The sequence below is a fragment of the Lepidochelys kempii genome, chromosome 6 (genome assembly GCF_965140285.1).
Source record: "Lepidochelys kempii isolate rLepKem1 chromosome 6, rLepKem1.hap1, whole genome shotgun sequence".
NCBI lineage: Eukaryota > Metazoa > Chordata > Testudines > Cheloniidae > Lepidochelys > Lepidochelys kempii.
In genome coordinates this window covers 117,430,373-117,457,322 of record NC_136385.1, presented here as the reverse complement: position 1 = coordinate 117,457,322, position 26,950 = coordinate 117,430,373, and the positions used below count along the sequence as shown (strand labels likewise).

At 41.3% G+C, this 26,950-nt stretch overlaps 1 protein-coding gene across 3 annotated transcripts in view; it reads left to right on the top strand.

Annotated features, from left to right (window-relative positions):
- NUDT14 (nudix hydrolase 14) overlaps nt 1–26,165 on the top strand; it is a 99,955-nt gene extending 73,790 nt beyond the window's left edge. For all 3 annotated transcript variants that reach the window (XM_073349845.1, XM_073349843.2, XM_073349844.2), the window contains exons 3-5: nt 1,254–1,318; nt 5,609–5,846; nt 25,894–26,165. In XM_073349845.1, the coding sequence (XP_073205946.1) occupies nt 1,254–1,318; nt 5,609–5,846; nt 25,894–26,134 (544 nt within the window). In that variant the 3' untranslated portion in view covers nt 26,135–26,165. The remainder of the gene's footprint in view (nt 1–1,253; nt 1,319–5,608; nt 5,847–25,893) is intronic.
- The last annotated feature ends 785 nt before the right edge of the window (nt 26,166–26,950 follow it).

Below are 26,950 nucleotides of genomic sequence, written 5' to 3'. Positions count from 1 at the left end.
ATTAGTTGCTGGAGTTACGTTATCTTTCCAAATGGGATTAAAATCAGTGTGGGTGCGGAGTTGTTTTTGCCCTCTTATGTCCTTGCACAGGGGTCAGCCAAATTCCAGCACCTAGTGCCCCAATATGTACATTAGGGTCTAGTTTAAAATAGATTTCTATATAGATAACTTACTCCTGGTATAGAAATGCTCTGAATAATGATTTTGACATTAGATAGAATTTTAAAATACTGCTAAAGTTTCATAAAGATTTTGTATCTTAGTTGTCCCTTCAGTTATTTATATTCGTAATAGTTTAAAAAAAAAAAACCTAGTAGCAACTGTTTGTTAGTAAATCCATAGTAAAAATCTATAGACATCATCATTATATTTCAAATATTGTTGAATACTTCTGCAAATATTCCATCATTAACTTAACCCACTGGATTGAAGAACTGTATGATTCATTGAATAATAAATGATCTTTCCAGTGATATGTACCTGCACCTAGGCATTGCAGATGAAGGGCTGACACCATGATGATGAGAGTGGTATAAACTTGCTTTTGTGAGTTTTAAAGGGACACCAATTAGCAATCACAGTTTCATCTGAAAATGTTAACTTGTTGTGTGTTACAAATAAAACCCAAGATTACTACAATGGAAAGAAATTAGAGACAGAAAAATAATTCTCTACTTTTTCGGTACTCTGTGAAGTATCAGTTTGTTTCCCCAGTATGGTGAGTTAGTCAGTTATATGTGAGTCTTTCGTATAGAAACCGGAGAAAAATCTTTAAAAAAATTTGTGAAACCACAAAAAACTGGTAGTAGCTGAAACTATTTATGACTTGATTTTGCAAATAGATAGACTTTTTAGTCCATGACTTCAATGGGGCTCCTTCTGAGTGCTAGGGTGCACACATGAAGATTTGATTCCAGGTTTATAGCTTATATGTGTCCCTGATATCAGAAATAACTTGATTTTGGAAGCTCTTCCTGCTGTTACAATTAATAACTGTGTTCTTAGTCTTTTTTTTTTTCTGCAAAGTGACTTAAGAGTGGATAAAGTCACCCGTGTTTTGGGGCCTGATTCTAAATCCACTGAAATCAATGGATTTTGTATCAGGCCCTTGTTGCATTGAACTGTTAATGAACATCATACATGTCTATATAGTCAAAAATAAAAGTCATGGGATGTAAGGTTAATAATACTGCATTAATCCATACTGGTTTATTCAGAGTGCATTGATTTGTTTTTTTCCCCCTCTTCCTTAGTGTCTCAATCCTGATATTTAATTCCTCTCGGCAATGCTTTGTTATGGTGAAGCAGTTCCGCCCAGGTAATCCTCTTCTTTAGCTTTACTTTTGCTCTCAAGTGAAGCAAGCTATTAAGGGTTTAGCAGTTAAAAGTTGGGGGGTGTACAGATAGTTGTGATAAAATCTTTGTTCCATATTCTATTCCTTTGTACTATAGCCCACTCTATTCTCTAGATCAGCATTCCACAGAATAGGAATTGCCTTACTAGATGAAACCAGTGATCCAGATAGTCCATTAGTCTGTCTTTGGCTTTAGCTACTGCTATGCTTCAGGGGAATTTCCAAACAGCCCTGTAGTGAGCAATTATGGAATAAGCTGCTCCTTTAGGAAGTTTCTTCTTGACCTATGGTAATTAGCAGATGGCTTATGCCCTGAATCATTTAGTGTTATGTTCCTTATTTAAAAAAAAAAATCTTATCTAATGTGAGGCAGTATATGCTTGGGAATTTAAAACAGACCTCAAAATTAGGGGCTATTGATACACTGTGCACAAATATATTTTTGCTTTATTGTATTCTGCAATGTAATAGGTAGACTATTGGCTCTCTTACTTGTAAGAGGGGTTGATACCTTAAGAAAGAATCTATCTAAATTAATTTTAATGTTTTTGTGTCGATTGTTATAACTTCTGACAGTTATTTATTTTTTGGAGGTTAAAAATAAGATGTATTTTTCCTCAGCATGTTGGTTTTAACCAAAAAAAAAGAGAGAGAGAGAATCTAAAAGATATTTCTCTCTCTTTTTATCTCTGTTGCTAAGAGACTGTTTCAAGACCATTCTGGTAGATGTCACTGGAAACTTTCTGGTGCAGTGTCTTACCATTCGCACTTGCCTATAGTGATTGACAGGCAGTTCAGTGGAAAGCAATAATATTGTAACTTGTAGCTCATGTTTTCATTCAGCACTCTGTTGCCTATTGTAAGGAATAGGATTTATTTATATGCTTATTTAAAATCCTTATGTCTTTTATTTGCAACCAAATAGAAACTGCTAGTGTGGCTAATACTCTCTTTGAGGCATTCTTAGGCGGCTCTAACTGCAAATATCTTTCATGATGCCTTTTTTTTAACAACTTTACGAAATTCACTCTTGTGCAGAGGGCACAAGGCTCAGTGCACACATTAGCCTTTTAGTACTATGCAAGACAGAGCTGGGCACATTTTGTCTTTGAATCAGGTCTAATGCATAATAAAGTTAATTGTTTTTGCAAATAAAATACTGTAATATATAGTGTAATAAAATAGATTATTTTCAGGATGACTTTCTCATGACAAGAGAAACACATTAAGCTGCTAGATAATATGAAATTAGGTTGGTCCATAAGCAAAGGGAATAGAGAAAATTGACTAAATGTAATACTCTAAGTGTTCTGGCCAAGTGGATACCTCCAATGTGCCATCTCCATGGAAATCTCAGATTCTGCTGGCTCTAGAAGGCCTAGTCTTCCAAAAAGCCTTCTGTTTTGGTGTTCTGTTCACAGAGATCAGAGAGGGCCCTGACTGAGCTCAGAATGACTGGCCTTCTCTGCAAATGGGCAGTCAAAGTTTCCAGTGCAGCTACTGCTCATACCCACTCCCACCAGAGTATTTGTGATAGGGTTAGCTTTCCATTGCCTGGGGATGATCTGCCATACTGTCTGTAAAAATGCATAAATTAAGTGATGGTTCTCTCTCTGTGTCCTATTTGCTCCCCTGTCAGAATCCCAACAGAAAGAGGATAGGGGAAGGGAACATTTCTATGGATATTTGAGTATTTGGATGATAAGCAGCAGTTTAAATCACTAGGTGTATCTACTACAAGTGTGACTGTTGTATACCTGTGTCTGCCCCTCCTCAGACAGACAAGAGGTTAGGACTAATTAACTCTTCTGCTAAAATGAAAATCTAAAAGAATATTGCAGTAGTTTCCACTTTAGTCCCTTACAGATGCCCCATTGAGAGACTCTAGATATCATTAATTTGATAGTCAACGGACCACATCTTTCCAAATACGATTAAACAGTATGTAACTGGAGAAGACTTGGGTTAGTAACACTAAACATACACCATGGGATTTTCAAGTTAACGTATAACAGCCTTTAATTGGATTGTACGTATTTGCTGTTCCAGTGACTCAAAATACATTGCACACAAGGCTTGTCACCAGCCAGGTTTTACCTCAGAGGGCTCCCAAAACAATTGGTGAAAACAAAAAGAAATCAAAAGTTTAAACAGCAAACCAGTTCCCTCCCTGAGCTGCTAAATTCCAGAAGCCTCTCCAAATCTGTACTACTGACTCCCCATTCTTTTTCCTTGGAGCGCAAGCAAAGCTTTTGTTTCAGTTACTTGAACGGGCTTGTTTTGGGTAACAATATCACCTGGTTTGACTAAGGCAGTTCAACTCTCTTCCCTGTGCCACAGCTGCACAGGAAAGAACTCGCATAGTTAGGACTTTCCACTATGAGAATCCACAGATTTTGCCTACATGCTGGATCATTAGTCAAGATTCATGATTAGGGCCCTACCAAATTCACTGCCATGAAAAACGCATCACGGACCTGCGAAATTTGTTAGAGTAATTCTGAGCTGAACTGCGGTTGTGTGTATTGGAGGTATTTAGCTGCCTTGTCTGAAGTCAAGACTGGTGGAATCTGACCTCAATAACCACATCATGGCATTTTCCCAATTAAAGAAAGAAACGTTTTGGATATTTTCCCATATTAACCATCTGAGACAAACTCAGATTTTGGATGTTAGAGCAAACACATTAAAAATTCTCCCGGATTTGCTCAGTAAGATCCAACAAATAATGCCAGATCCTCAGCTTCGGTAAATTGTCATACTTCTCGGTGCTATGGCAATTTACACCAGTTAAGGATGTGTCTTCAGGATCTCCTTGACTTAAACCAAGTACCCTCAGTAGTGGGCTACTTCTTTGGGAGTAATATTCCTTTATAACCAACGATAAAAAGGGACAATGAAACACTGGACAAAGTTCAGTTGCTAACATTAAATTTGTCCATTAAATTTGTACTCTCTTATGTAACAGAGTTTTAATATTTGGAATGAGACTTAAACAATAAATATGCACTTTTTTTTCTACATGAAACCCATGTTACACTTATATAGTATATTTTAAACGTTATTAAGGTATAACTGTCACAGATTATTAGATAAAACAGCAGTTTTCATGCTGGGCATCTTGTAACATGTTTTTCATATATTAGTATCAGATTTGTTAATAAAATAAAGGGGGTGAAAATGGGAAACTTTGCAAAGAAGAGACAAACGGAGCTACATCTGTAAAAGAAAGTTTGAATGGCTCTATATTTTTGGTAGTGCTTCTCTGTGTTTTAGGACCCAATCCTGCAGACTTTACTTAGGAAAAATGTCCACTGAGATCAGTGAGAGTTTTGACTAAAGACTGTAGAATCTGGCCCTTAGTATTTCCTTTAGGAGTCTATTACAGTGACAGCTGTTTCTAGATTAATGCAAAAGGTCCTTTGCAAATTCCACTCAAGAATCTGTGCAAGGAACTATATGTTCAAAAGAGGATTTTTCAAACAAACATACATGCTTTTCATAACCCTGTTCAAATAACAGCTGAGTTGACAGGCTGAAAGATTCATCATTGTGCACATGGTACAGAATGTACAGACCAACTTCCCAGCAGAGATAAATGCATAGATTAAAATAAACCCTGATATGTACATTGGCCAACAAATGGAAGCTGTTTTGAACAATAGATTTTTAGGTTCAACCAGCTGCGCTTAGTTTTGGTAGCATGTATGAGACTTCCATATCAATATAAGCAGAACTAATATTCAAAGGACCATTTCACAGAAATGAAATAGAAAACAAAAATTCCACTGCTGTTTTAATTTTTCTCAATTTTACTAAAAATCAACTATTGATTGCCCCATCAGTAGTAAATGCTTCACAATTAAGCACTTGTGTACCTTTATGATATATTGTGGAAACAGATTTTCCAAGGTGTGAAATATTGCATGCTCCAGTCGCTTTTGTGGGTAGTTATTGTGGCCTGTCACTTTGGTATGCAAATCATAGAATTTATCCACACAAAACCCATCGTTGGTGTGTAAAAGTAATAATGTGCAAAAGTTGTGTGTGAATGTGATTTTTGCACACACACCAATGCAGGCACCTTTTAGAATGTAGCCCTACATGATTTATTGTGTCTATTAGTTGGATTTGTTTTAAATTGCATGGTGAAATTCCCTGTGAGTAAGGGGTCTTTTTATGCCACTTGAAATGATATGGTAAGAGTAGATTTTTCCAAGCACAGTTGTTTTTTCTTTTGCATTTTTTTAAAGCTGTTTACATGTGTGAAATGGAACGGCACCGGCCTCAAGACTTTCAAAGTAAAGACCAGGATAGCTGGTGTCCTCTATTGGATCCCTTACCAGCTACAGAAGGCGTGACCTATGAACTCTGCGCTGGCATAGTAGACAAGCCAGGACTTTCTTTGGAGGAAATTGCATGCAACGAAGTCTTAGAAGAATGTGGTTATGACGTTCCCATTACAAACCTGAAGAAAATCACTTCGTTCAGGTAAATAGCAGCCAAGTTGATGCTTTGTATTTAACCTTTTTCAAATGACAATTGTTAGAATTGCCTAGGGGTAAATTAATTTCCTTGCCAAAGCAATGAGCTGGGAGAAACAGCCATCCACGATTGCTTAAGGGTGTAAACGCCAAGAAGAGGAGGAATAATTTAGGGAGATATAAAGGGCAATAGACCTGAGATTAATGAGATGAAATTCAAACTGAGGAAAATTGGGCTAGTAAAAACTATTAGAGTGGGGAATAGAAAACCCCAAGGGAATTGGTGGAAAACCCATTGCTTGGGGCTCTTAAACATTGAGTGGTTGAAGTGCTAGAAAGTGTATTGTAAGAAACAATCCTATACTCACAGGATGATAGGCTAGCTGACCTATTAGATCTTTTCCATCTCTGATTTCCATTGTTCTAATTAAAAACTGAGCCGCACAACATGGGCTTTGAGCCTACATTGATGGGACCGCAGCATCAGGGTTTGTGCCACTGGATTTGTTCGCAGGATCAGGGCCATAACTGAAGCTTATATGAAATATGTATTAGGATACATTTTATATCACTTTATTGCTGACGCTGTTATGAACGTTTTTAATTTCAGTGTAAAATATTTCAATAAATTACATCAGAAATAAGAGGAGAATAATATTTGTGCTGTTTGGAATTAAAGAAATGTCAAGAATTAAATAATTTCAGAAGAAAATGTTTTCACAGCCTTATTGCCATTATATCTCCTTACCAGGCTGTAGCATTGTTAAAGACATCTGTTACCATTATCCAAAATACATGTACAAATTAACAGAGAATGGCTGCAGGTTTTTTTACTTCATTTTTACTTGACAGCTCTATTGAACTAGACCCTGTCATTGGTTTTTAATTTGGGAATTGAATACAAATCCACAGCTGTCAATCCTGGCAAATGTTATTTCCTGCTGGATTAACAAGCAACGCTTCTGATGGAGGAGGGTGTGAGGGGTGAATCATAGGAGTTGTCTCTTGCAACTCCTTGAAACTAGATTAGTGGTTTGTTCTACTGAAAGAAACCGTGCTTTCTAGAATTAATAACAAAAGCTGTTCATAGTATTTTGTATTTTGTGTGACATTGATGTGCTGTACCGACACAGATACCTAAAAAAAATCTTTCAAAAAATAAGTTGTGACCCTATTTCCATTGTAAACCCTCCATTTTTAGGGTTTATGACTCAATAGTAAGAATTCCCATTGAGCTGAAACAACATACATTCTCAGTTAACAAATGTCTTTTCATTTTACAGAATATTTTTTTAGTTGAGTTACACAGGTTTTACTTGCAGTGTGACTCCCAGATAAAATACACTTAGTGTGGTGATTTAATTTTTAAGGCCCCTGTCCTGCATTGTGGTCCCTATGGGCACAGCAGTTAGCCTGTGCAAAGGTCTATCGAATGGGGCTCCAGGCAGATGGAGTGATTCACTTTTTTAAATCAAAATGCAGGATTGTGGCTCTAAAATGATATTTTTCTGGCATTTATTTTTCACCTTGGAATAGGGTGTTGGTGGTTTGTTTCAATTAAAAACTAATGTATTTAGGTCACCTGTTGTTGGATTTTTTATAACGCTGCACTGCCACATGGGAGACAGAATTGATTCCAAATCCTGTGTTCCTGCTCCCTTAGAAGGAATATGTTCAGCTCCTGTTAGGGAGAAGGGCTTTTGCATCATTTGTGTCTGGGTCCTGTTCACTCTTCCTCAGCTTGCAGTGTGGTGGTCCAACATGGGCCTTGAGTATTGGCTGTAAAGGCAGAATATGAGAACTGGTCCCCTCTGTCAGGGACATTGAGTACCTCCGGAGGAAGTGGGGAGAACACTAAACATACCAATATCAATGTCTGAAAAAATAGTGTTCTTTAGATTGTTGAAATGCATTCTAGATAGTATCTTTATCAACCCTCTAATAGCCAATATAAAATGCTGACATAAGACATTATAATGGCTAGTATGTGTTCGTTCAGTGATTTCTGGATTAACATATAGTACATTAATCAGATCCATTATTATAGTATATCATCGCAGTGATCTATATAACAATTTTTCCATTAAGTATTTATTGACCCAATATTGCAGGTCAGTATTGTGCAGAGTTCTTCACATTGTACAGCCTTGCATTTTCAGTCCCCACTGCTTTGTTCCTGGAAGGATCTCAACAGACTTGCACTTGTGAAATCAGTTTGATGTGAACTAAGAGGAAGGTGTCTGGACATATAGTAAACAGTAGCATGTCAGTGCTCATTCTGAATTTCCTTCTTGTGGAAGTTTGAATTTAAGCAGTGAACAGTAATCTAATCTAGTTTTTATTTGTTTTCATAAGTGAAGCCACTATTTTAGTACAATAAAATTAGGAACATTTTAAAGTTATGACTAGAAAAGTAACTATGCAATCAGTACACCTTCTTGCCCAACAGTATGACAGCTATTGTGGGTGAGACTGCAGCTTGCCCTATGGGCCTACATAGGCAGTCAGAGGTTATAAAGTTTTAAGATCAATCCCCTGCCTGGGCTTCCCACACTTGCGCAGGTGGGAGGGGAGTAGGAGGGTGGGGGGTGGGGTTGTGAGCAGAGCTTTTACTCTGCCCCTCCTGATATGCTGACCATCACAGCTGATACAGAACAGAGGAGAAAGTAATCTGCTGTTGTTATAGTCCAGGAGCATGAGTGTAACAGGAAGTGAATTATGGCTCTTAGAGACAAAATGTATTGTCTGGTTTGCTCTGCTCTGGGGGCTTTGGAGTTATGTATCATCTCTTACTCAGGGCAGCTTGCATAGTCAGTCTAGCTTTATGCTATCTGTATTATAGTTGGGGCTGGTAGCCGCACCTATTACTAAGACTGCCTGACAGTTCCCATTATAAAGATTCTGTTTTTGGTTGCTTATAATTTTGCCAAAATTTAAGCATTTGGGCTGAAATTTTATATGCTGAGTGTCTGCATCAGGCTGATTTTTTTTTTCCAGCCAAAATGGTTCAACCATTTCTGAGAACCAGGCTAGTGAAACAATTTTGCTTTGACTATGTTCAAAAACATTCTGGTGCCCTCTTCTTTGAGAAACTTTAGCACCCCGATGCTTTGGAGCACTAGAATGCAGTCCCCTCCAGAGCCTTGAACGAAACCCATGATGTCTGAGTTTCACCATTCCTATGCATTCCTATGAAACCCACTCGCAAAGTGTCTCATCCCACTCATTTACTAATTTTTGGGTGCTTGGCTTTGCAATTTAAAAATGGTGTTTTAACATGGTGGTGTTTTTGTGTATCATTATTTATAGCTCCATCATTGTGCTAGGTACTTTAGAGGCGTGTAAGAGAATAAGACCTGTATTCCATTGGATGCAGAAAAAATTATGATGATAATCTTATAAAAGAAATAAGTTTTTCTGTGTCCTATGAGTGACCAGGTCTTTTGTGTTTTCCCTTTTATTAGATGGTGACAAGTTTCCTCCCAGTCCCCACGTGGGTGGCTATGGTTTCAAATTTGAACTTGTATGAAGTTCACCTGTGAACTAGCTTTTTAGGCTGCAACACCCTCAGTGCCATGCTCAAGCCTTGTTTTATTGCACTACTGAAGAAAAAATAATGGAATTTTTCTTCCTGATTGCAAGGTATCTATTAAGTTCTACCACTCCCAGGAGTTTTAAAATTTTCAAAGTCTTCCAAGAATATTTGTAGAGTGCTTTTTAGATTTTAATAATTCAGCAGAACAAGATACAAATTACTGGTTGTTCTTCTTTGAGTGCTTGCTCATGTCCATTCCATCGTAGGTGTGCGTACACACCGCATGCACAGTCACTGGAGATTTTTCCCTCCGTGGTATCCGTCAGGCTGTCTCTAGCATCCTATATTGCTGCATGCTCATGTGCTGGTATAAGGGGCCCGACTGGCCCCACACCCTCTCAGTTCCTTCTTCCAGCCCGTGATGGTCACTGGAACATCTTCTCTTGCTTTGGCAAGGCGTTCATCAGTGGTTCTTATTATTCCCTCCTTTCTTTCTTTTCAAGTTTTCTTGTCTTCTGTTTATTTCTTTTAGTAGTTGTGTAAATAGTTGGACCCTCACATTTGTTTAGAGGGCATCCTCTGCCCTGAGGCCTGGCATGCCCCTGGTCTCCGGGCTCCAAAGCCAGTGCCTCCTGCGGCAAGTCCATGCCAGTGAGTGACCAACACTCCAGCTGTCTGAAGTGTCTGGAGGAAGCTCATATGTGAGAGCATTGCCAGATCTGCCACCAGTTCAAGCCTTGAACAGTGAAGGACAGTGAGGCTAGGCTAAGGTCCATCCTGATGGAATCCGCAGTCAGACCATCGTCGGAGCCAAGCCAGTCAGACTCTGCACCGAGTACCTTAGCATTGGTGCGGAGTGCTCCTCCAGCAGCACGGGTCTCTTGGCACCATTCCCCTTCACCGGTGCTGAGGAAGAAGTACAAAAAGCAGCAGTTCAAGAGGGAACTGAGGAAGGACAAGCATGGGGAGTGAAGCAGGGTGAGACCTGTGTCAGGCCACTTCTCTGCCTCTGCCCCAAAAGTGTCAACACTGACCTGCTCACAGGTGCCGTTAATCTGGTGCAGGACCAACTGCTGACACCGGGGGGACAGTGTGGCACCAGTGGGATCATGGTGCCGTCCACCCCAGAGGCATTTGCCACAGCCAGGGATCTGATGGCACTCCTGGTACTACTGACCACGGCAGGGCGAGATCCCAGAGTGGTGAGGATGGCAAGCAGAAGGGAGCATGTTGCCCTGAGATCCTATCCAGCACCGCGTCCTCTGGAGGGAAACCGACCCTGATGATGTCAGCAAAGGCTTCCCCATTCTGGCACCATTCCCTGGACCCTCGACACCAGCCAGTGGAATTAAGGGGTACTACCTCCCTGTGGTCATAGAATCATAGAATATCAGGGTTGGAAGGGACCTCAGGAGGTCATCTAGTCCAACCCCCTGCTCAAAGCAGGACCGATCCCCAGTTAAATCATCCCAGCCAGGGCTTTGTTAAGCCTGACCTTGAAAATCTCTAAGGAAGGAGATTCCACCACCTCCCTAGGTAACCCATTCCAGTGCTTCACCACCCTCCTAGTGAAAAAGTTTTTCCAACATCCAACCTAAACCTCCCCCACTGCAACTTTAGACCATTACTCCTTGTTCTGTCATCTGCTACCACTGAGAACAGTCTAGACCCATCCTCTTTGGAACCCCCCTTCAGGTAGTTGAAAGCAGCTATCAAATCCCCACTCATTATTCTCTTCCGTAGACTAAACATCCCCAGTTCCCTCAGCCTCTCCTCATAAGTCATGTGCTCCAGCCCCCTAATCATTTTTGTTGCCCTCCACTGGACTCTTTCCTATTTTTCCACATCCTTCTTGTAGTGTGGGGCCCAAAACTGGACACAGTACTCCAGATGAGGCCTCACCAATGTTGAATAGACGGGAATGATCACGTCCCTAAATCTGCTGGCAATGCCCCTACTTATACAGTCCAAAATGCCGTTAGCCTTCTTGGCAACAAGGGCACACTGTTGACTCATATCCAGCTTCTCGTCCACTGTAATCCCCAGGTCCTTTTAGGCAGAACTGCTGCCTAGCCATTCAGTCCCTAGTCTGTAGCTGTGCATTGGGTTCTTCCGTCCTAAGTGCAGGACTCTGCACTTGTCCTTGTTGAATCTCATTAGATTTCTTTTGGCCCAATCCTCTAATTTGTTGAGGTCCCTCTGTATCCTATCCCTACCCTCCAGCGTATCTACCACTCCTCCCAGTTTAGTGTCATCTGCAAACTTGCTGAGAGTGCAGTCCACGCCATCCTCCAGATCATTAATGATCCCCAGGTCCCCACAACCTGACTTGTCATCGGAGTCTGAGATGGAGTCATGCATCCAGCCATGGGCCTGATACCGATACCCATAAGAACATAAAAATGGCCATACTGGGTCAGACCAAAGATCCATGTAGCCTAGTATCCAGTCTTCCAATAGTGGCCAATGCCAGGTGCTTCAGGCCTACATTCTGTCACATCCTGGTGTGGGTACCCCTCCAGGCGTTTGGCCCAGTGGGCTGTAGCCTATGCAGGTCCAGTGGCCTTTTCAGAATCTGTGGGGTTTTCCCACGGTACTGGGACCAACTTCCAGCCATTCATACTCGATGGTGTCTGAGAGAGAGGCCCCTCCACCACACCATCCAACACCTGACCCTGACTCTAGTACTCAACCCAGTACCAATACTCAGGACTTGAGGCTATGTGATGTGGGCGGTGCAGAAGAAGAGGAGGAAGACCCCCTTGTGCAGGCCTCCTCCTCCTGAGATGAAGCTATGTGGGGGTTGAGGAGCTCGGTGACTTTAGCGCTCATCAGGAGCTATGGAAAAGGGTGGCATCTAACCTAGGGCTGGAAGTTAAGGTGCTTAAAGAATCCTCTCACAGCCTGATCAACATCTTGGCTGCAGCAGCCCTGTCAAAGGTGGGCCTACCCCTCAATTAGGCTGTTATGTGTCCAGGCAGATCCCTATGTCAGATGCCATCCTCTCTGCCCCTCACTTCAAAAAGACCAGAGAAAAAGTATTTTGTCCCACCAAAGGGTATGAGTACCTATATTCCCATCCCCCTCCCAGGTCCCTTGTGGTCTCAGTGGCCAATGAAAGAGACAGGCAAGGGCTGCAGGACATGACCCTCAAAGCGAAGGACTCAAAGAAGCTGGATCTATTTGGTAGAAAGAGTTATTCTACTGGTGGGTTGCAGCTCTGCATCTCCAACCAGCAGGCCTTGCTTGGGAGGTATGATTATAATGTCTGGGACTCTCTGTCAAAATTCAAGAACTCACTGGCGCAGGAGTCCAGACAGGAATTCTCCGCTCTGGTGGAGGAAGGGAAGACTATAGGCAGGGCTTTTCTCTAGGTTGCTCTGGATGCAACTGATATAGTTGCTAGAATAATGGTGTTGGTGGTAGTCATGCAAAGGTGCTGTTGGCTCCAATCTGCAGGACTACCACCGGAGGTTCAGCAGTCCATTCAGGACTTTCTGTTTAAGGGAACTTCCCTCTTCTCCAAACAGATGGAAGCAAACCTCCATCACCTGAAGGATTCTAACGCCACCCTCAAGTCCCTGGGCCTCTGTGCCCTGATTCCTTGAGGAAGCACTTCAGACCTCAACAACCAGTCTGCTTCTCAGCTCTGCCACCACGCCAAGACCTGTTTAAGAAACAAAGCAGGGGTTATAAGTGCAGGCAATCTCCCTCTTCTGCCTCAGCCTCTCTACTGGGTCTGCACAGATATCCGGGCAGCCCCAAGCAGAACTTTTGAAGGGGTGCCCAAGAGCACTATATCGGTTCCCATACCGGATCCTGATCCCCTTTTTGTTTTCAGACTGACTCTCCTACTTCAGCCAGTATTGTCCCTCATCACCTCAGACCATTGGGTGCTGAGTACAGTGGAGGAAGGTTACATCTTTCAGTTTTCTTCACCCACCCTCCCCCTCATCCCCATCCCTCTTCAGGGACCCTTCTTATGAGCAACTTCTAGTCCAGGAGGTGCAAGCCCCCCTTTGGATAGGGGCTGTGAAGGAGGTGCATCAGAACTTGAGAGGGAAAGGGTTTTAATCCCGCTGTTTCCTAATCCTGAAGGCCAAAGGGATCTCTGACGCCTCTTGCATCTTGCATTGCCTCACAGTTATCTCAAGAAGCTGACGTTCCACATGGTCTCCCTGGCTTCCATTATTCCCTGCCTGGATCCAGGGTACAGATGTGCCTCCCTCGACTTGAAAGAGGCCTATTTCCACATCTCCATTTTCTGGGGCCACAGAAGGTTCCTCAGGTTCCTAGTGAAGCAGGCACACTCCCAATTCACTGTCCTCCCCTTCGGCCTGTCAGCAAAATGCATGGCAGTGGTGGTGGCCTTCCTCAGAAGGCGCCGGGTGTGAGTCTACCCTTATCTCCATGACTGGCTGATCAAGGGCTGGTCCAAGCCTAGGTGAGAGCCAGCATTGGTCTGTTACAAGCTACCTTCTGAGGCCTGGGCCTATTAATAAGTGAGCAGAAGTCAACTCTTATCCCTGTCCAGAGGATAGATTTTTATCAGTGTGGTGCTTTATCACACCTGGGCCAGAGCCTTCCTCCCATTAGCTTGCTTCCAGACAGTGTTGGCTCTGATAGATCAAGTGAAGACCCACCCCATTACAACAGCCTGTTTCTGCCTCAAACTTTTAGGTCATATGGTGGCATGCACTTACATGGTGCAGCATGCGAGATTGGGCCTCAGATCCTTTCAAGCTTGGCTGGCCTCGGTGTACTCAGTGAACCGTCACCATTTTTCACTCCCCAATCTGACAGAATGTAAGCCAGTTGGTGGGATCAGACATTCCATGTATCACTCCCCAGACAGCAGTAGTCCTAATCTCGGATGCATCCAATCTAGGTTGGGGAGTTTACCTGGAGCACCTCAGGACTCAAGGCTGTGGTCCCAGGAGGAGTTCTCCTTGCATATAAACATCAGAGAGCTCAGAGCGGTCCACCTAGCATGCCAGGTGTTTCTACCCTAGATTGTAGGCAAGGTTGTGCGAGTACTTATGGACAATATGGTAGCCATGTTTTACATCAACAGGCAGGGAGGAGCACACACATCCATCCTGCGTCAAGAGGTCATTGGCTTGTGGGATTGCTGCACAAAGCACCCCATCTACCTTGAAGCTTCTCATCTTCCGGGAGCCTGGAACATTTTGGCAGATCATCTCAGCAGATCTTTCTCTTCTCACCATGAGTGGTCCCTTCATAATATAACAAGGTCCATCTTCCAGAGGTGGGGGTGTCCCTTTGTAGACCGCAGAACAGGAAATCTCAGCAGTTTTGCTCACTCCGCGGTTGCAGCCTGGGCTCACTGAACAGATGCCTTCCTACTCCCACAGGCAAAGTACCTGTTGTACACGTTTCCCCCCAATTCCTCTTATGCACAAGGTCCTACTGAAAGTCAAGCAAGACAAAGCAAAGATTATTCTTATAGCCCCTGCATGGCTGAATCAACACTGATTCGGCCTGTTATTGGACCTATTAGTAGCGATCCTGTTGCCACTCCCTCCCCTCCCGGACCTGATCTTGCAAGATCATGGCTGATTGCTCCACCTGAACCTCAAGGCCCTCCACCTGACTGTGTGGAAGCTCCATGATTAAATCTGGCAGAGCTGGCTTTTTCAGAACAAGTCTGCCAGGTCTTGCTAGGTAGTAGGAAACCTACTAGAGCTACTTAAGTTCCCAAGTGGAAGTGTTTCTCTGGAAGGTCATCCCAAAAAGGCCTCTCACCAACACAGTCACCTCTCTAGTATGTGCTGGACTACTTACTCCATCTGAAACAATAGGGCCTAGTCATTTCATCGATCAAGGTGCACCTAGTGGCAATTTCAGCCTTCTACCCTCTGATGGATGGTAGGTCAGTCTTTTCACACTAAATGTCCATTTGTTTCCTCAAGGACTTAGAGAGACTTTACCCTCAAATTTATGAACCCATTCCCCCATGGGACCTCAGCTGGTCCTGTCAAGGCTCACGGGCCCTCCTTTTGACCTGCTGGCATCATGCCCTCTGAAAGGTCACCTTTCTGGTAGCGATTACCTCGGCCTGGAGGGTCTCAGAAGTTTGGGCCCTTACATCAGAATCCCCATATATAATGTTCTTTAAGGACCAGGTACAAGTTTGCTCCCACCCCACGTTCCTCCCAAATGTGAACATTTACAGTAAATAGAAGAACAGGAGTACTTGTGGCACCTTAGAGACTAACCAATTTATTAGCGTATAAGCTTTCGTGGGCTACTCTGAAACCAGTAAATAGAAGGAGTAAAGGAAAGAACATAGCCCTTATCCTATGGAGCTAGTATTGTGCATTATAGTATTTTCAAAGGCATTATTCCTTCTACATAGTAACCTATGCATACAATCCATTTTTACCTTATTGCATTGTGATGAATAGCTGTGGTACAATAAAATGTATTATGATTAGAAGGATCACCTGCTAGTGCACCTGTTTGTGGACGGTACTGTGTAATATAATTTTGTGTTAATTGCGTCTATTCTTTTTCTTTCCTGCACCTGCTGCTTATAACATTAGAACTGTATAAAGGTCTTAAGACATTACAGTGGAAACTGCACAAAGTTTATCTGAGTAGATTTGGAATGCAGTAGAAAGGCCACTGAGATACTGTATTTACTTGTAAACATGACGGTATGTATTCTCTACATACCAGATTCTGCATCCAAATAAAAGTTGCATTTTATAAATAGATACGTTCCACGTAGAGAACTTCACCTTAATTATGTACATTTAAAGTACAAAGAAGTCAATGTGTGCCAGCTTTAAATGTGAACATGTAGCACTTTGAATGATTGTAAAATTAAAATGAATCACTGTTTAAGAAAGTAGTAGTTCGGCTTTTATATACTGCATACCAGATTTATGAATGAAATTGTATACAGAATCTCATCGTTGCTAACAAAGCCAGTTTACATTTATTGTGCAGTGCTGCAAATTCCTCAACAGGGAAAGTTTAAAATTATGACTAAATTATAATGATTAGATGATTAGCAAGTGAAAGAAGTATGGGCTGGATGAATGGACTATAAGGTGGATAGAAAGCTGGCTAGATTGTCGGGCTCAACGGGTAATGATCAATGGCTCCATGTCTAGTTGGCAGCCAGTATCAAGTGGAGAGCCCCAAGGGTCGGTCCTGGGGCCGGTTTTGTTCAATATCTTCATAAATGATCTGGAGGATGGTGTGGATTGCACCCTCAGCAAATATGCAGATGACACTAAACTGGGAGGAGTGGTAGATACGCTGGAGGGTAGGGATAGGATACAGAGGGACCTCAACAAATTAGAGGATTGGGCCAAAAGAAATCTGATGAGGTTCAACAAGGACAAGTGCAGAGTCCTGCACTTAGGACGGAAGAATCCAATGCACCGCTACAGACTCGGTACCGAATGGCTCGGCAGCAGTTCTGCAGAAAAGGACCTAGGGGTGACAGTGGACGAGAAGCTGGATATGAGTCGACAGTGTGCCCTTATTGCCAAGAAGGCCAATGGCATTTTGGGATGTATAAGTAGGGGCATTGCCAGCAGATTGAGGGACGTGATCATTCCCCTCTATTCAACACTGGTGAGGCCTCATCTGGAGTACTGTGTCCAGTTTTGGGCCCCATACTACAAGAAGGATGTGGAAAAATTGGAAAGAGTCCAGTGGAGGGCAACAAAAATGATTAGGGGACTGGAACACATGACTTATGAGGAGAGATTGAGGGAACTGGGGATGTTTAGTCTACGGAAGAGAATAATGAGTGGGGATTTGATAGCTGCTTTCAACTACCTGAAGGGGGGTTCCAAAGAGGATGGCTCTAGATTGTTCTCAGTGGTAGCAGATGACAGAACAAGGAGTAATGGTCTCAAGTTGCAGTGGGGGAGATTTAGGTTGGATATTAGGAAAAAATTTTTCACTAGGAGGGTGATGAAACACTGGAATGCGTTACCTAGCGGGGGGGTGGAATCTCCTTCCTTAGACGTTTTTAAGGTCAGGCTTGACAAAGCCCTGGCTGGGATGATTTAACTGGGGATCGGTCCTGCTTTGAGCAGGGGGTTGGACTAGATGACCTCCTGAGGTCCCTTCCAACCCTGATATTCTATGATGCTATGATTTATATGTTGCATTAAAATACGTTAATGCAATAAGTTTGCATATGCCTAAAAGTCAGGAAATGTGAAAGTTAACTGTGAACATACATCTTGAATTCTGACCCCATATATATATGTATCATGATAAGCTGTTCAGAGCAGAGACTTACTCTTACTATGTGTGCGTACAGCACCTAGAGCAACTGGGCCCAATCTTAGTTGCAGTCTCCAAGCACGATGTTAAAAAATTTTTTAAAGGTGATCACATACTATTTCCCTAGTTATAGAGTATAATAAAATATAACACTTATTTAATATAGGCTTAATTATTTAAAAAAACAAAAGTCACAAAATGAAAAGTCCCATTTCTCAGAGAAACACTGACAGCTCCAATACACATCATGTATATTTTATGGAATTACTTAACAACCTAAATATTCAGGACTCAGTTGTGGCTTTGCCACAAGCCTTAAGCAAGGGGCGGCATGACATTGCACTGTTCCAAGAGAAGACTAGATTTGCAATATGCCTACTGTGTTCGCTGTTGCTCTGAGAGGGAAGTATGTGTAACACTCTCTAGCTATGGCCTCACACATTCCCTACCCTCGCAGCGCACTCATGCCCATGTGTGGGGAGAATGAACTGGATTTGCAGAAGCTTCCTCTCCCGCTGTGCTGTTCCCTATAGTATGGGTAACCCACAGATGGGTATAAGAGGGTGCCTTGCGTACCTTTATTCACCTGCAGGCTGTAGAGGCCAGGCCATTATTTGACCCAAGTATGCTAATGTTCACACTTAAAATGCAGGTTTGGAATAGAAAATACAACATTTTTGCCATGTGCCAAGGTAACATTACTGTGAAAATCACAACTTTTTTAATTTCCTGACTTGAAAGTGTTTGCATTCAGAACTTTAATGTTACCACAAGTAACATAGGTTTCTGTATTTTAATTTTCTCTGAAACAAAACAGGAAAAATTTGGGGCTAGTGGACTTGAAGATCTTACAAGCTCTTTGTCTGGAAATTATTGGGTTTTATGTAATTTAGGGGTATGGAATAGCTCCCATATGAGGAGAGATTAATAAAACACTGGGATTTTTCGGCTTGGAAAGGAGACAACTAAGGGGGGAATATGATAGAGATCTATTAAAATCATGACTGGTGTGGAGGAAGTAAATAAGGAAGTGTTATTTACTCCTCATAACACAAGAACTAGGGGTCACCAAATGAAATTAATAGGCAGCAGGTTTAAAACAAAAAAAAGGAAGTATTTCTTCACACAATGCACAATCTGTGAAACTCTTCTGCAGAGACTGCTGTGAAGGCCAAGGCTAACACGGTTCAAAAAAGAACTAGATACATTCATGGATACATCATCAATGGCTGTTGGGCAGGGATGGTGTCAATAGCCTCTGTTTGCCAGAAGCTTGGAATGGACGACAGGGCATGGATCACTTGATGATTACTTATTCTGTTCATTCCCTTTGAAGCACCTGGCATTGGCTACTGTCAGGAGATAGGATACTGGCCTAGGTGGACCTTTGGTCTGACCCAGAATGGCCACTTTTATGTTCTTATGTGCTTTTCAAGTACTAGTGACTTGATGACCAACAGAGCTTGTAAGCTCCATAACATTCAGTTGCAATGATTATAAACTCTACAGGAGAAATTCATCCCTCATCAAAAGTGGATGCAGCTCCCATTGACATCCAAGAGCTCCACCCACTTATGTCTTTGCTGAATTTGTCCCATAGTGATACATGAGTGGGATTTTCAAAGGATCATAAGGGATTTAGGCACCCAAATCCCACTGAAGTTCACTGAGTGCTGGATGCCTACTTCACTTTGGCTCCTTTGACAAGTATAGATGAAACTATTAGATGTCAACATGCTAATAAGAAGCATAGACAAGATGTGGCTGAAATATAGCCAAAATTACATTTCTAAGATCTGCTGGCATGATTGGCTCTAGCATCTGGTGATTGCTGTTTCTTCTCAGAACTGGGAAGTTTATGAAAGCATTGTGGATAAGTTTTCCTTGATTTCCAGGAGAGGTGGTAGAATTAGTGAAAAATAACCCAGAAAGTGTCTCCATGCAGAGTAGAAATAGAACAAGTGGAAAGTGACATATTGCATAGTAAGATTTAAAAACTCAAGAAAATGACAGCTCTAACTAACGCTACGTTTACACTTATGGTCACATGTAGAGGTCAGACACTGAATACCCAGCTAGCACACGTATAAATAGCAGTGTAGACAGTGAGACGTGGTCTAGGTGAGTACAGGCTCTGCATGCCTGAACCTCCAAGGTATATACCCTACACGGCTCTACATGCCTAAGCAACACCTCCCACATCTACACCGTTATTTTTAGCAGTGCAGTGTCTCGCTGCCACCCTGCTGCTGGAGCCTTTCCCCGTCCTCTCCCCTAGTGAAAGGCTCTGGCAGGGGGGAGGCAGCCAGGAAAGGCTCCAGCAGCAGGACACACGGCAGCGATAAATGTAGCTACAGCCTGCCTTTCACTACAGCACGTAGCTCCTGTACCCCATATGCCACTGTAAGTGTAGACACAACCTAAAAGGAATGTATGAAAACCTGAAAGTTCCTTTTCAGCCACCTCTTTATCCAGAGCTGTTCACTTACTTAGATGGTTAAGAAAGAGCCCGTGAAGGGTTGCTTGGATTTCCCAGGGTTCTTGTGAACTGATATACACAACCTATGTACATAGTGTCATTACTACATACAAGCATCCACACTGGTTGTCCAAAAAAAAGGATTATATCTGTGTACATAGAGCTCATTTTAAGGGACTGCATTCTTTTTAGTCCTAGTCTCTTCAATTCTACACACATTTGGTGTCATATCACTTTTATTGTAAAAAATTATTAAGATTGGAATAAAGAATTATGAAATTGATGTTACAGACTAATTTACACCAAAAGAACAAATCCTGCAGCATTATAAGTTTCCTGCATTCATAATTTTTGTATCCCCCTCACTTTGCACTTGTCTCACATTGTACAGCATGTTAGTGCTTGGCAAGTTAAGATATATGCTTGTGTGTGTCAGTAATAAATACAGCTTTTATCTCTGTTCTTAGGAGGCTCACTGTGTGATTGTGAGGAAAGCAATTTTTTTTATTTGAAATTATAGGAAAAGGCTAAGAAGAAAACAATGTGTAGACAGTATATAGAGCAGGAAGGTGGCAGAGGTCACTGAAATAAAAATATCAAAGAGAATAAAGGCACACCAAAATTATTGGAATATTTTGTATAGGAAGTGCAAACAACCATGCAAGCGGATAAAAGGAAAGTGTTTAATGACTGAAGTTTGATATTACTAGAAACCTAAAGAAGTCTTTCCTTATTTACTGGAACCTCTCCCCAAAGAAACAAAAAAACAAACAACTGCTGAAGGTCACATCCCTGAGACTAATATACATTTTCAAAGGGGAATGTTAAAATGCTTTATGACTTCATCAGAGCAGAAGAGGCAGTTAAAACTGCTTCAAAATAACAGGCCCATGTGAGTTGCATTTAGGAATTCTGTAGGAAATAGCAAGGCAAATAAAACATTTTTGGTGGTGATTTTTTGATAGTTCTCTAAGGAAGGGGAGAGTACAAGAGGATGCAAGACAGGTTGGAAATATTGTAAAAGATGGCAGTGGTCAATATTCAGGAATATCTGTTTTAGTAAAGGGCAATCGGCATACATCCATGAGAAGATGATGACACTTAACTGAAGCAGAAGATAAAAAAGCCAAATCATCTAGATCAGTCGTCCCCAAACTATCGGGCACTCCCCCCTTAGAGGGGCAGAGAGGAACATTCGAGGGGCAGGACCCAGGCCAGCCCCCGCTGGGGGATGGAGAGGAAGCGCCGCCCAGCCCAGGTCTGGCCCCAGCCTCAGCTCCACTCCAGCCACAGCCTCAGCTCCACTCCTCCCCCTGCTCCACCCCTAGTCCAGTTTTGCCCTCATTCCCTCTCTGCCTCTAGGTCAGCTCTGCTTTTAGCCCAAGCTCCTCTGCTGAGCCAACTGTATGCAGTGATGGGAGCAGGGGGAGGGGAAGAAGATGTGGACAGATTCTATTACTGGTAAGGGAGGGCGCGGCAAGAAAAGTTTGGGCACCACTGATCTAGACAAAAAGTAGCAAGTGGGAAAATACTGGAAATAGATCCTTTTTGTGCAGCAAAATATATTGCTTTCTCTTTTGATCTCTTCCTGAAGTAGATGATGTTTTTTGGAAACCAAAGTGAGACAGATCTATAGTTTAACAATGAAAGCATTAGGCATAACCTAGTCAATTTGTTATACAGTAGATAATGTAATGTTATACTAAGTGTGCAAAGTTATCCAATTTAAGATTGAGACGTGCTGTTGAATTAGAATATAAATAGATTTACAAATATAAAGTCTTAGAGAGAGGAGTAAAATAAACTGCAGTGAAAAGCATTTATCAGACCCTTTGTTCTTGTATATAGCTTATTTGGAGGCAGATATTTATTTTAAAACTAATAGCTCAACATGCAATTTAAGGTTGTCTTAAAACGGAATGGAGAGAATACAAATAAAAGAACAAACAAAATGAACCTGTGGCCATATCCTACCACAATTTTTTTTATCCCAAACGTTCCACTGATTTCAGTGGCAAGTTCTATGCATAGTTAGATGGCAAGATATGACCCAAACTGCATGCAATTCCAGGTACTATAGAATAGGAAAGATATGAGATCCAGGCCAAACATCATTTAAAAACATTTTAAGTTTAAGAATAACAGCCAGTCTTGATATGTTGAGTAAGGAATCCATCCGATGAAGTGAGCTGTAGCTCACGAAAGCTCATGCTCAAATAAATTTGTTAGTCTCTAAGGTGCCACAAGTCCTCCTTTTTCTTTTTGCAAATACAGACTAACACGGCTGCTAACACTCTGAAACATATAAGTAATAATATCCTGAAGTGAAACCAATAAGCTATTTGAGATCCTGAGGCAAGAAACTGAATCTCTCATGATGCTGTGACTCAGGAAACAATTTTCTTTTATGCTAAAGAAAAGATACATGGTGGGAGAACTCAGTGATTTCCACAGCTGCAGCTGTTTCAAAAGTAAAAGGTCATGGATAGCATAGGAAGAGATTACCTTGTAAATAATTAAGGCAGAGAGTTTGTATGGAAGGGTCTTTTACATAAGGGTTATATGTTTTTAAACTTGCTGGATTGCAGACTGATCCTTTGCATAATATCAAACTGACTAGGTTACATCTAATGTTTTAATTGTCTAACTACAGATCTGCACCAATTTGGTTTCTTGAAAAAGGTCATGAACTTCAGAAACAGGTTAAAAGGGAAGGGGATATGTTTTAATACTCAAAACTGTTTTTCCCACTTGTTATTTTTTGGGTGAAATATAATATGATACAAATTGCTAGAACTGGTCCTAAAAAGAATGTGTGTAAATCAAGTTGAGGTGAGAGCAAATCAAGATCAGAAGGTGAGAGAGCAACCAGCAATATTTTATTATTTATTTATTCATTTATTATTAAACCCCTATGTAGTTCTGTAATTTACCATGGCACATACAGAGATTAGCATGCGGGCTAAATAAATCCAACATTTATTTTAATTTCTTTAGGTTTCTACTTAAAAATACCAAATCCCAGGCTCTATGTGCTTTTGTAATTTTTAAAAACACAATTTCTCAAAAAAAATCGATGAAGAACAAATCCTACCCTATATAAAGAACAGCAAGAAAAAAGAATATCCCCACCTCTTATAGACTGTGAAAAACAGAGTGCCCCTCATACAAACAACACACAGATCACAAATAGAAAGGGATAGGAAAATGAGGGCCAAGAATTAAAATAAATGTTATATAAAAACAATGTAATATTCCATGGCAAATAAGTCTTTTAAGTTACAATTTTGTTAGACTGAGGTAGGATTGGGAAAAGTTGATAGCACTCAGGGTGGAGCTCAGTGGTGGAAAGCAAGCCAAGGCATAGTTTGACTTCTGTATTTGGGGAGACCGCTCCAGTCAGGCCAATGGGGCTGCGCATGGCGGGTGCAAATTCCATGCTTGCCCGAGGCTTGTTGTTGGGGGTGGGGGGGCAACAACCCTCTTACTTTCCCTCCCAAAGCTACACCTATGAAACAAGGTGAATAAACTGGGGCCAGCATGTTTACAGAACAACTTGGACTCCTCCTAGGATTTAAAGGACTTTCCTGTGATGGATTCTGAAATAACCCTGTTTGTTCTTAATCAGTGATTCATCTCCTGTGTTCCTTTTTAGTACCATGCATTATTGCTTATTAGTACCAAGAAAATATATAGAAGTGTGTTGTCGTCATTACAGCAGAAAGCACACTGATAGCATATTAGCATAAAAAATGACATTCCAACTTTAGAAAACCGGGTACTGGTAGCAACTTTGTGAAAAATGGGTCTACCTTACTTTATAATGAGATTAGAATGATTAAACCAGCATGGTGGGCTCAGTGTGTAAATCCTGCTGCTTTCAAAGACTGCGTTTCTATTGTGTCTTCTGCCAGTTGGATCGTCACTTGCAACTGAGATGAGTGGCAGCATGCCTGATGGGGTTATTCTTCCGAGCAGCTTCCCATTAGAGAAGGGGAAAGGATGCAAAGGGCAGGGGGGAGTCCAGAGAAGGCATTTGATCTTGTGCCAGTGGTGCATCAAGTCTGTGAATCATTGTCAGTGCTGGATAGCGTTTTTATTGACAAGCCTGCAGTGATAGCCACCATAATAGGATACAAACGCTGAGGACAGTGGCTGCAAAAACCAGGTCATTAGAGACAGTAATTCAGTTTTACTGAGAAAGCAGGTCACATCCTTCAGCAAGAGGGAGGAGAGAAAATGGGAAGCCCCTTAGCCTGTTCTCTTGCTGCCTCCCACTAGGTCACATTATCTTTGGCCAAGGAATGTATCAGAAGAATAGTACAATCACAGAGAAAGCAGAGAATAGATAGAATACATACATAGCACCCTTCATCCTAGTCTCTCGTAAGCTCTTCACAAAGATAAGTAAGTTTCATTGTCCACTTCGTACAGATTCAGAAACTGAGGCACAGAAGTGCCTTGGCCAAGGTCACGCAGTACATCAGTGGGAGAGTTAGGAAGAGAATGCAGCTTGCTGACTCCCAATTCTGTTTTCAGAAAGAAAAAAGATTGTGGCTATTGATATAGCAACAAACTGACTAATTAATATTCGTTGTCCAGCCAAAATAAATAGATTTGTTTGAGAAGATTGAAAGAATACAGCCTGGCTTGAATTCCTGCTGGGGATCTGATTTACCTTGGATTAACTGGGAGATTTAGTTATCTAGAGATTGAGTAAAAAGGGTTTATATGCTATAAGATTTTTATTTTATTAGAAACTATATATATTGAATAAATAATTTTTAATCTACTACAAATCTTTGAATCCTATGTACAGTAATATTGAGACTAATTCTTCAGCATTCATGGCCTGATCTAGAGTTTAGTGGGTTTTGGATCAGCCCCCAATATGCCTTAAAAGTAATTTGTTAAAACAGGAAATGCAGAAGTTGCAATTGCAATGTGACTATTTTCCTGGAAGGACCAAGTGAGTGGATTATGTACTTATCTCTTATTTTTAAAAAATCTAAATGAAATAGTTCTTAAGAAATAGAGGATTAACAAATAAGAAGTATAACACACAGCAAGTGGTCTAGCTGAAGAAAGACTGCATAATCTAAGATATCCTAAAGTAAATCCATGATAACAAATTTAGCTGAGAGGCTGAATTACTTCAGATGCATTCATTCTTAGGGTGGTCCATCTGGGTCAAGGCAAAAGGGTTAGGCGGGGTAGAGAAAAGAATCTCACGCTGCCACTCCATTCTTGCACCTATCCAGGATGTGAATAGAGGTCTCCAGCTGTGAATAGACCTAATCTTCTTAAGCAACAGAAATCTAAAATTTCTTATAAAAATAAGCAAACAAATGTAACATTCAGATACCCTGGGGAGCTTCATCCTATTGTTTGCAGGTTTCTATAGATCAGGGCCCATACCAACTCCCACTGAAGTAAATTGAAGAATCTTCCATTTGTTAGATCAATTATTCCATCTCCTTTCAAAATAAACATTTGGTGCAGCCACAGAATGTAGTTGTAGATATATCTGTGCTAAAATGGAACTGAACTCAATTTTAGTTAACTGACAATTTTAGTTGACTTTTTATGAATAAAAAGAGATTCTAATTGTCATTTTGAATACTTAAAATTCATTAATAATTAATTATTTTTATTTTGGTATTGCTCAGGGGCACTAATTGAGGACCAGGGACCCAGTTTCATAGGTACAAAATAACATTTTTCTTAAATAAATGTGAAGTTTTTCCTCTTCTATTTTTTTTCCAGGTCCGGAGTTGGTGTGACTGGTTCTAAGCAAACCTTATTTTATGCAGAGGTAACAGATCAGATGAAAACTGGAGAAGGTGGAGGCCAGCCTGAAGAGGGAGAGCTGATTGAAGTTGTAGAAGTACCTTTACAAGACTCCATGAAATTTGCTTTTGATGAGCATTTCCCTAAGACAATGGGCGTTATCTTCAGCTTCATGTGGTTCCAAAGCAATGTTGCCCTGGGGCCGCTGAAAAAATAAAATGAGCACCATGATTTTCTAACTTGACAAATGACTTCCTCTTTGTTCTATGGATCACTGATATGGGTAGGGAAGCAGGAGGGGGAGTTGCATACAAAAAAACTGATCATAGACTCTCTAGATTTTAAAATTAAAATGTAGCGTGAAATCCTGGCCCCCCCCATGAAATCCATCGCAAAACTCCCGTTGACTTCAGTGGGGCTGGGATTTGACCCTAAGTGTCTCAGGGTCAAATTTATTGGTTAATGTGATTGCTCAGGAAACTGGAACTTGCATATTAAGGACTTTTCTAAAGAGCCTATTACATGAAAATGGAAAAAGAAAAGTCAACAAACGAAAGACTATAAAGCATCTAGAGTGGCCATGAATCCAGAGGCTATACGTTTTATGCAAATTAATAGTTTCTGCATGAAAGTAAAGATACTGTAAACCATCTTAGCAAGCAGCTGTTCATTGTATCCACCTGAAAGTGAACGTGTTTACTAAAGTTTTCTCTCAATTTTAATAAATGTTGAATAATACCCGTTCTCTTTTCCCACTATTATGGAGTCCAACTCCTCTGGAATTGTATATTGGCAAAGGAACCGAGCGATGGCTGTGCCTGCTCCACCCTTCCCTCAGGTGAGGGGCATGAGGGCATCTAAAGGGAAGGTACAGTGGACGCTGCTGGCCAAAAGAATCCAGTCTTGCGCACATGAGGCATATTTGTACACCAACCAATACTGACAAATAAGTTTGATCAGATAACTCAGTCACTTTGGTGATGGTTGCACGGCAAGTCTTAGGCTTAACATACACTTATAGTAATTGGACTTG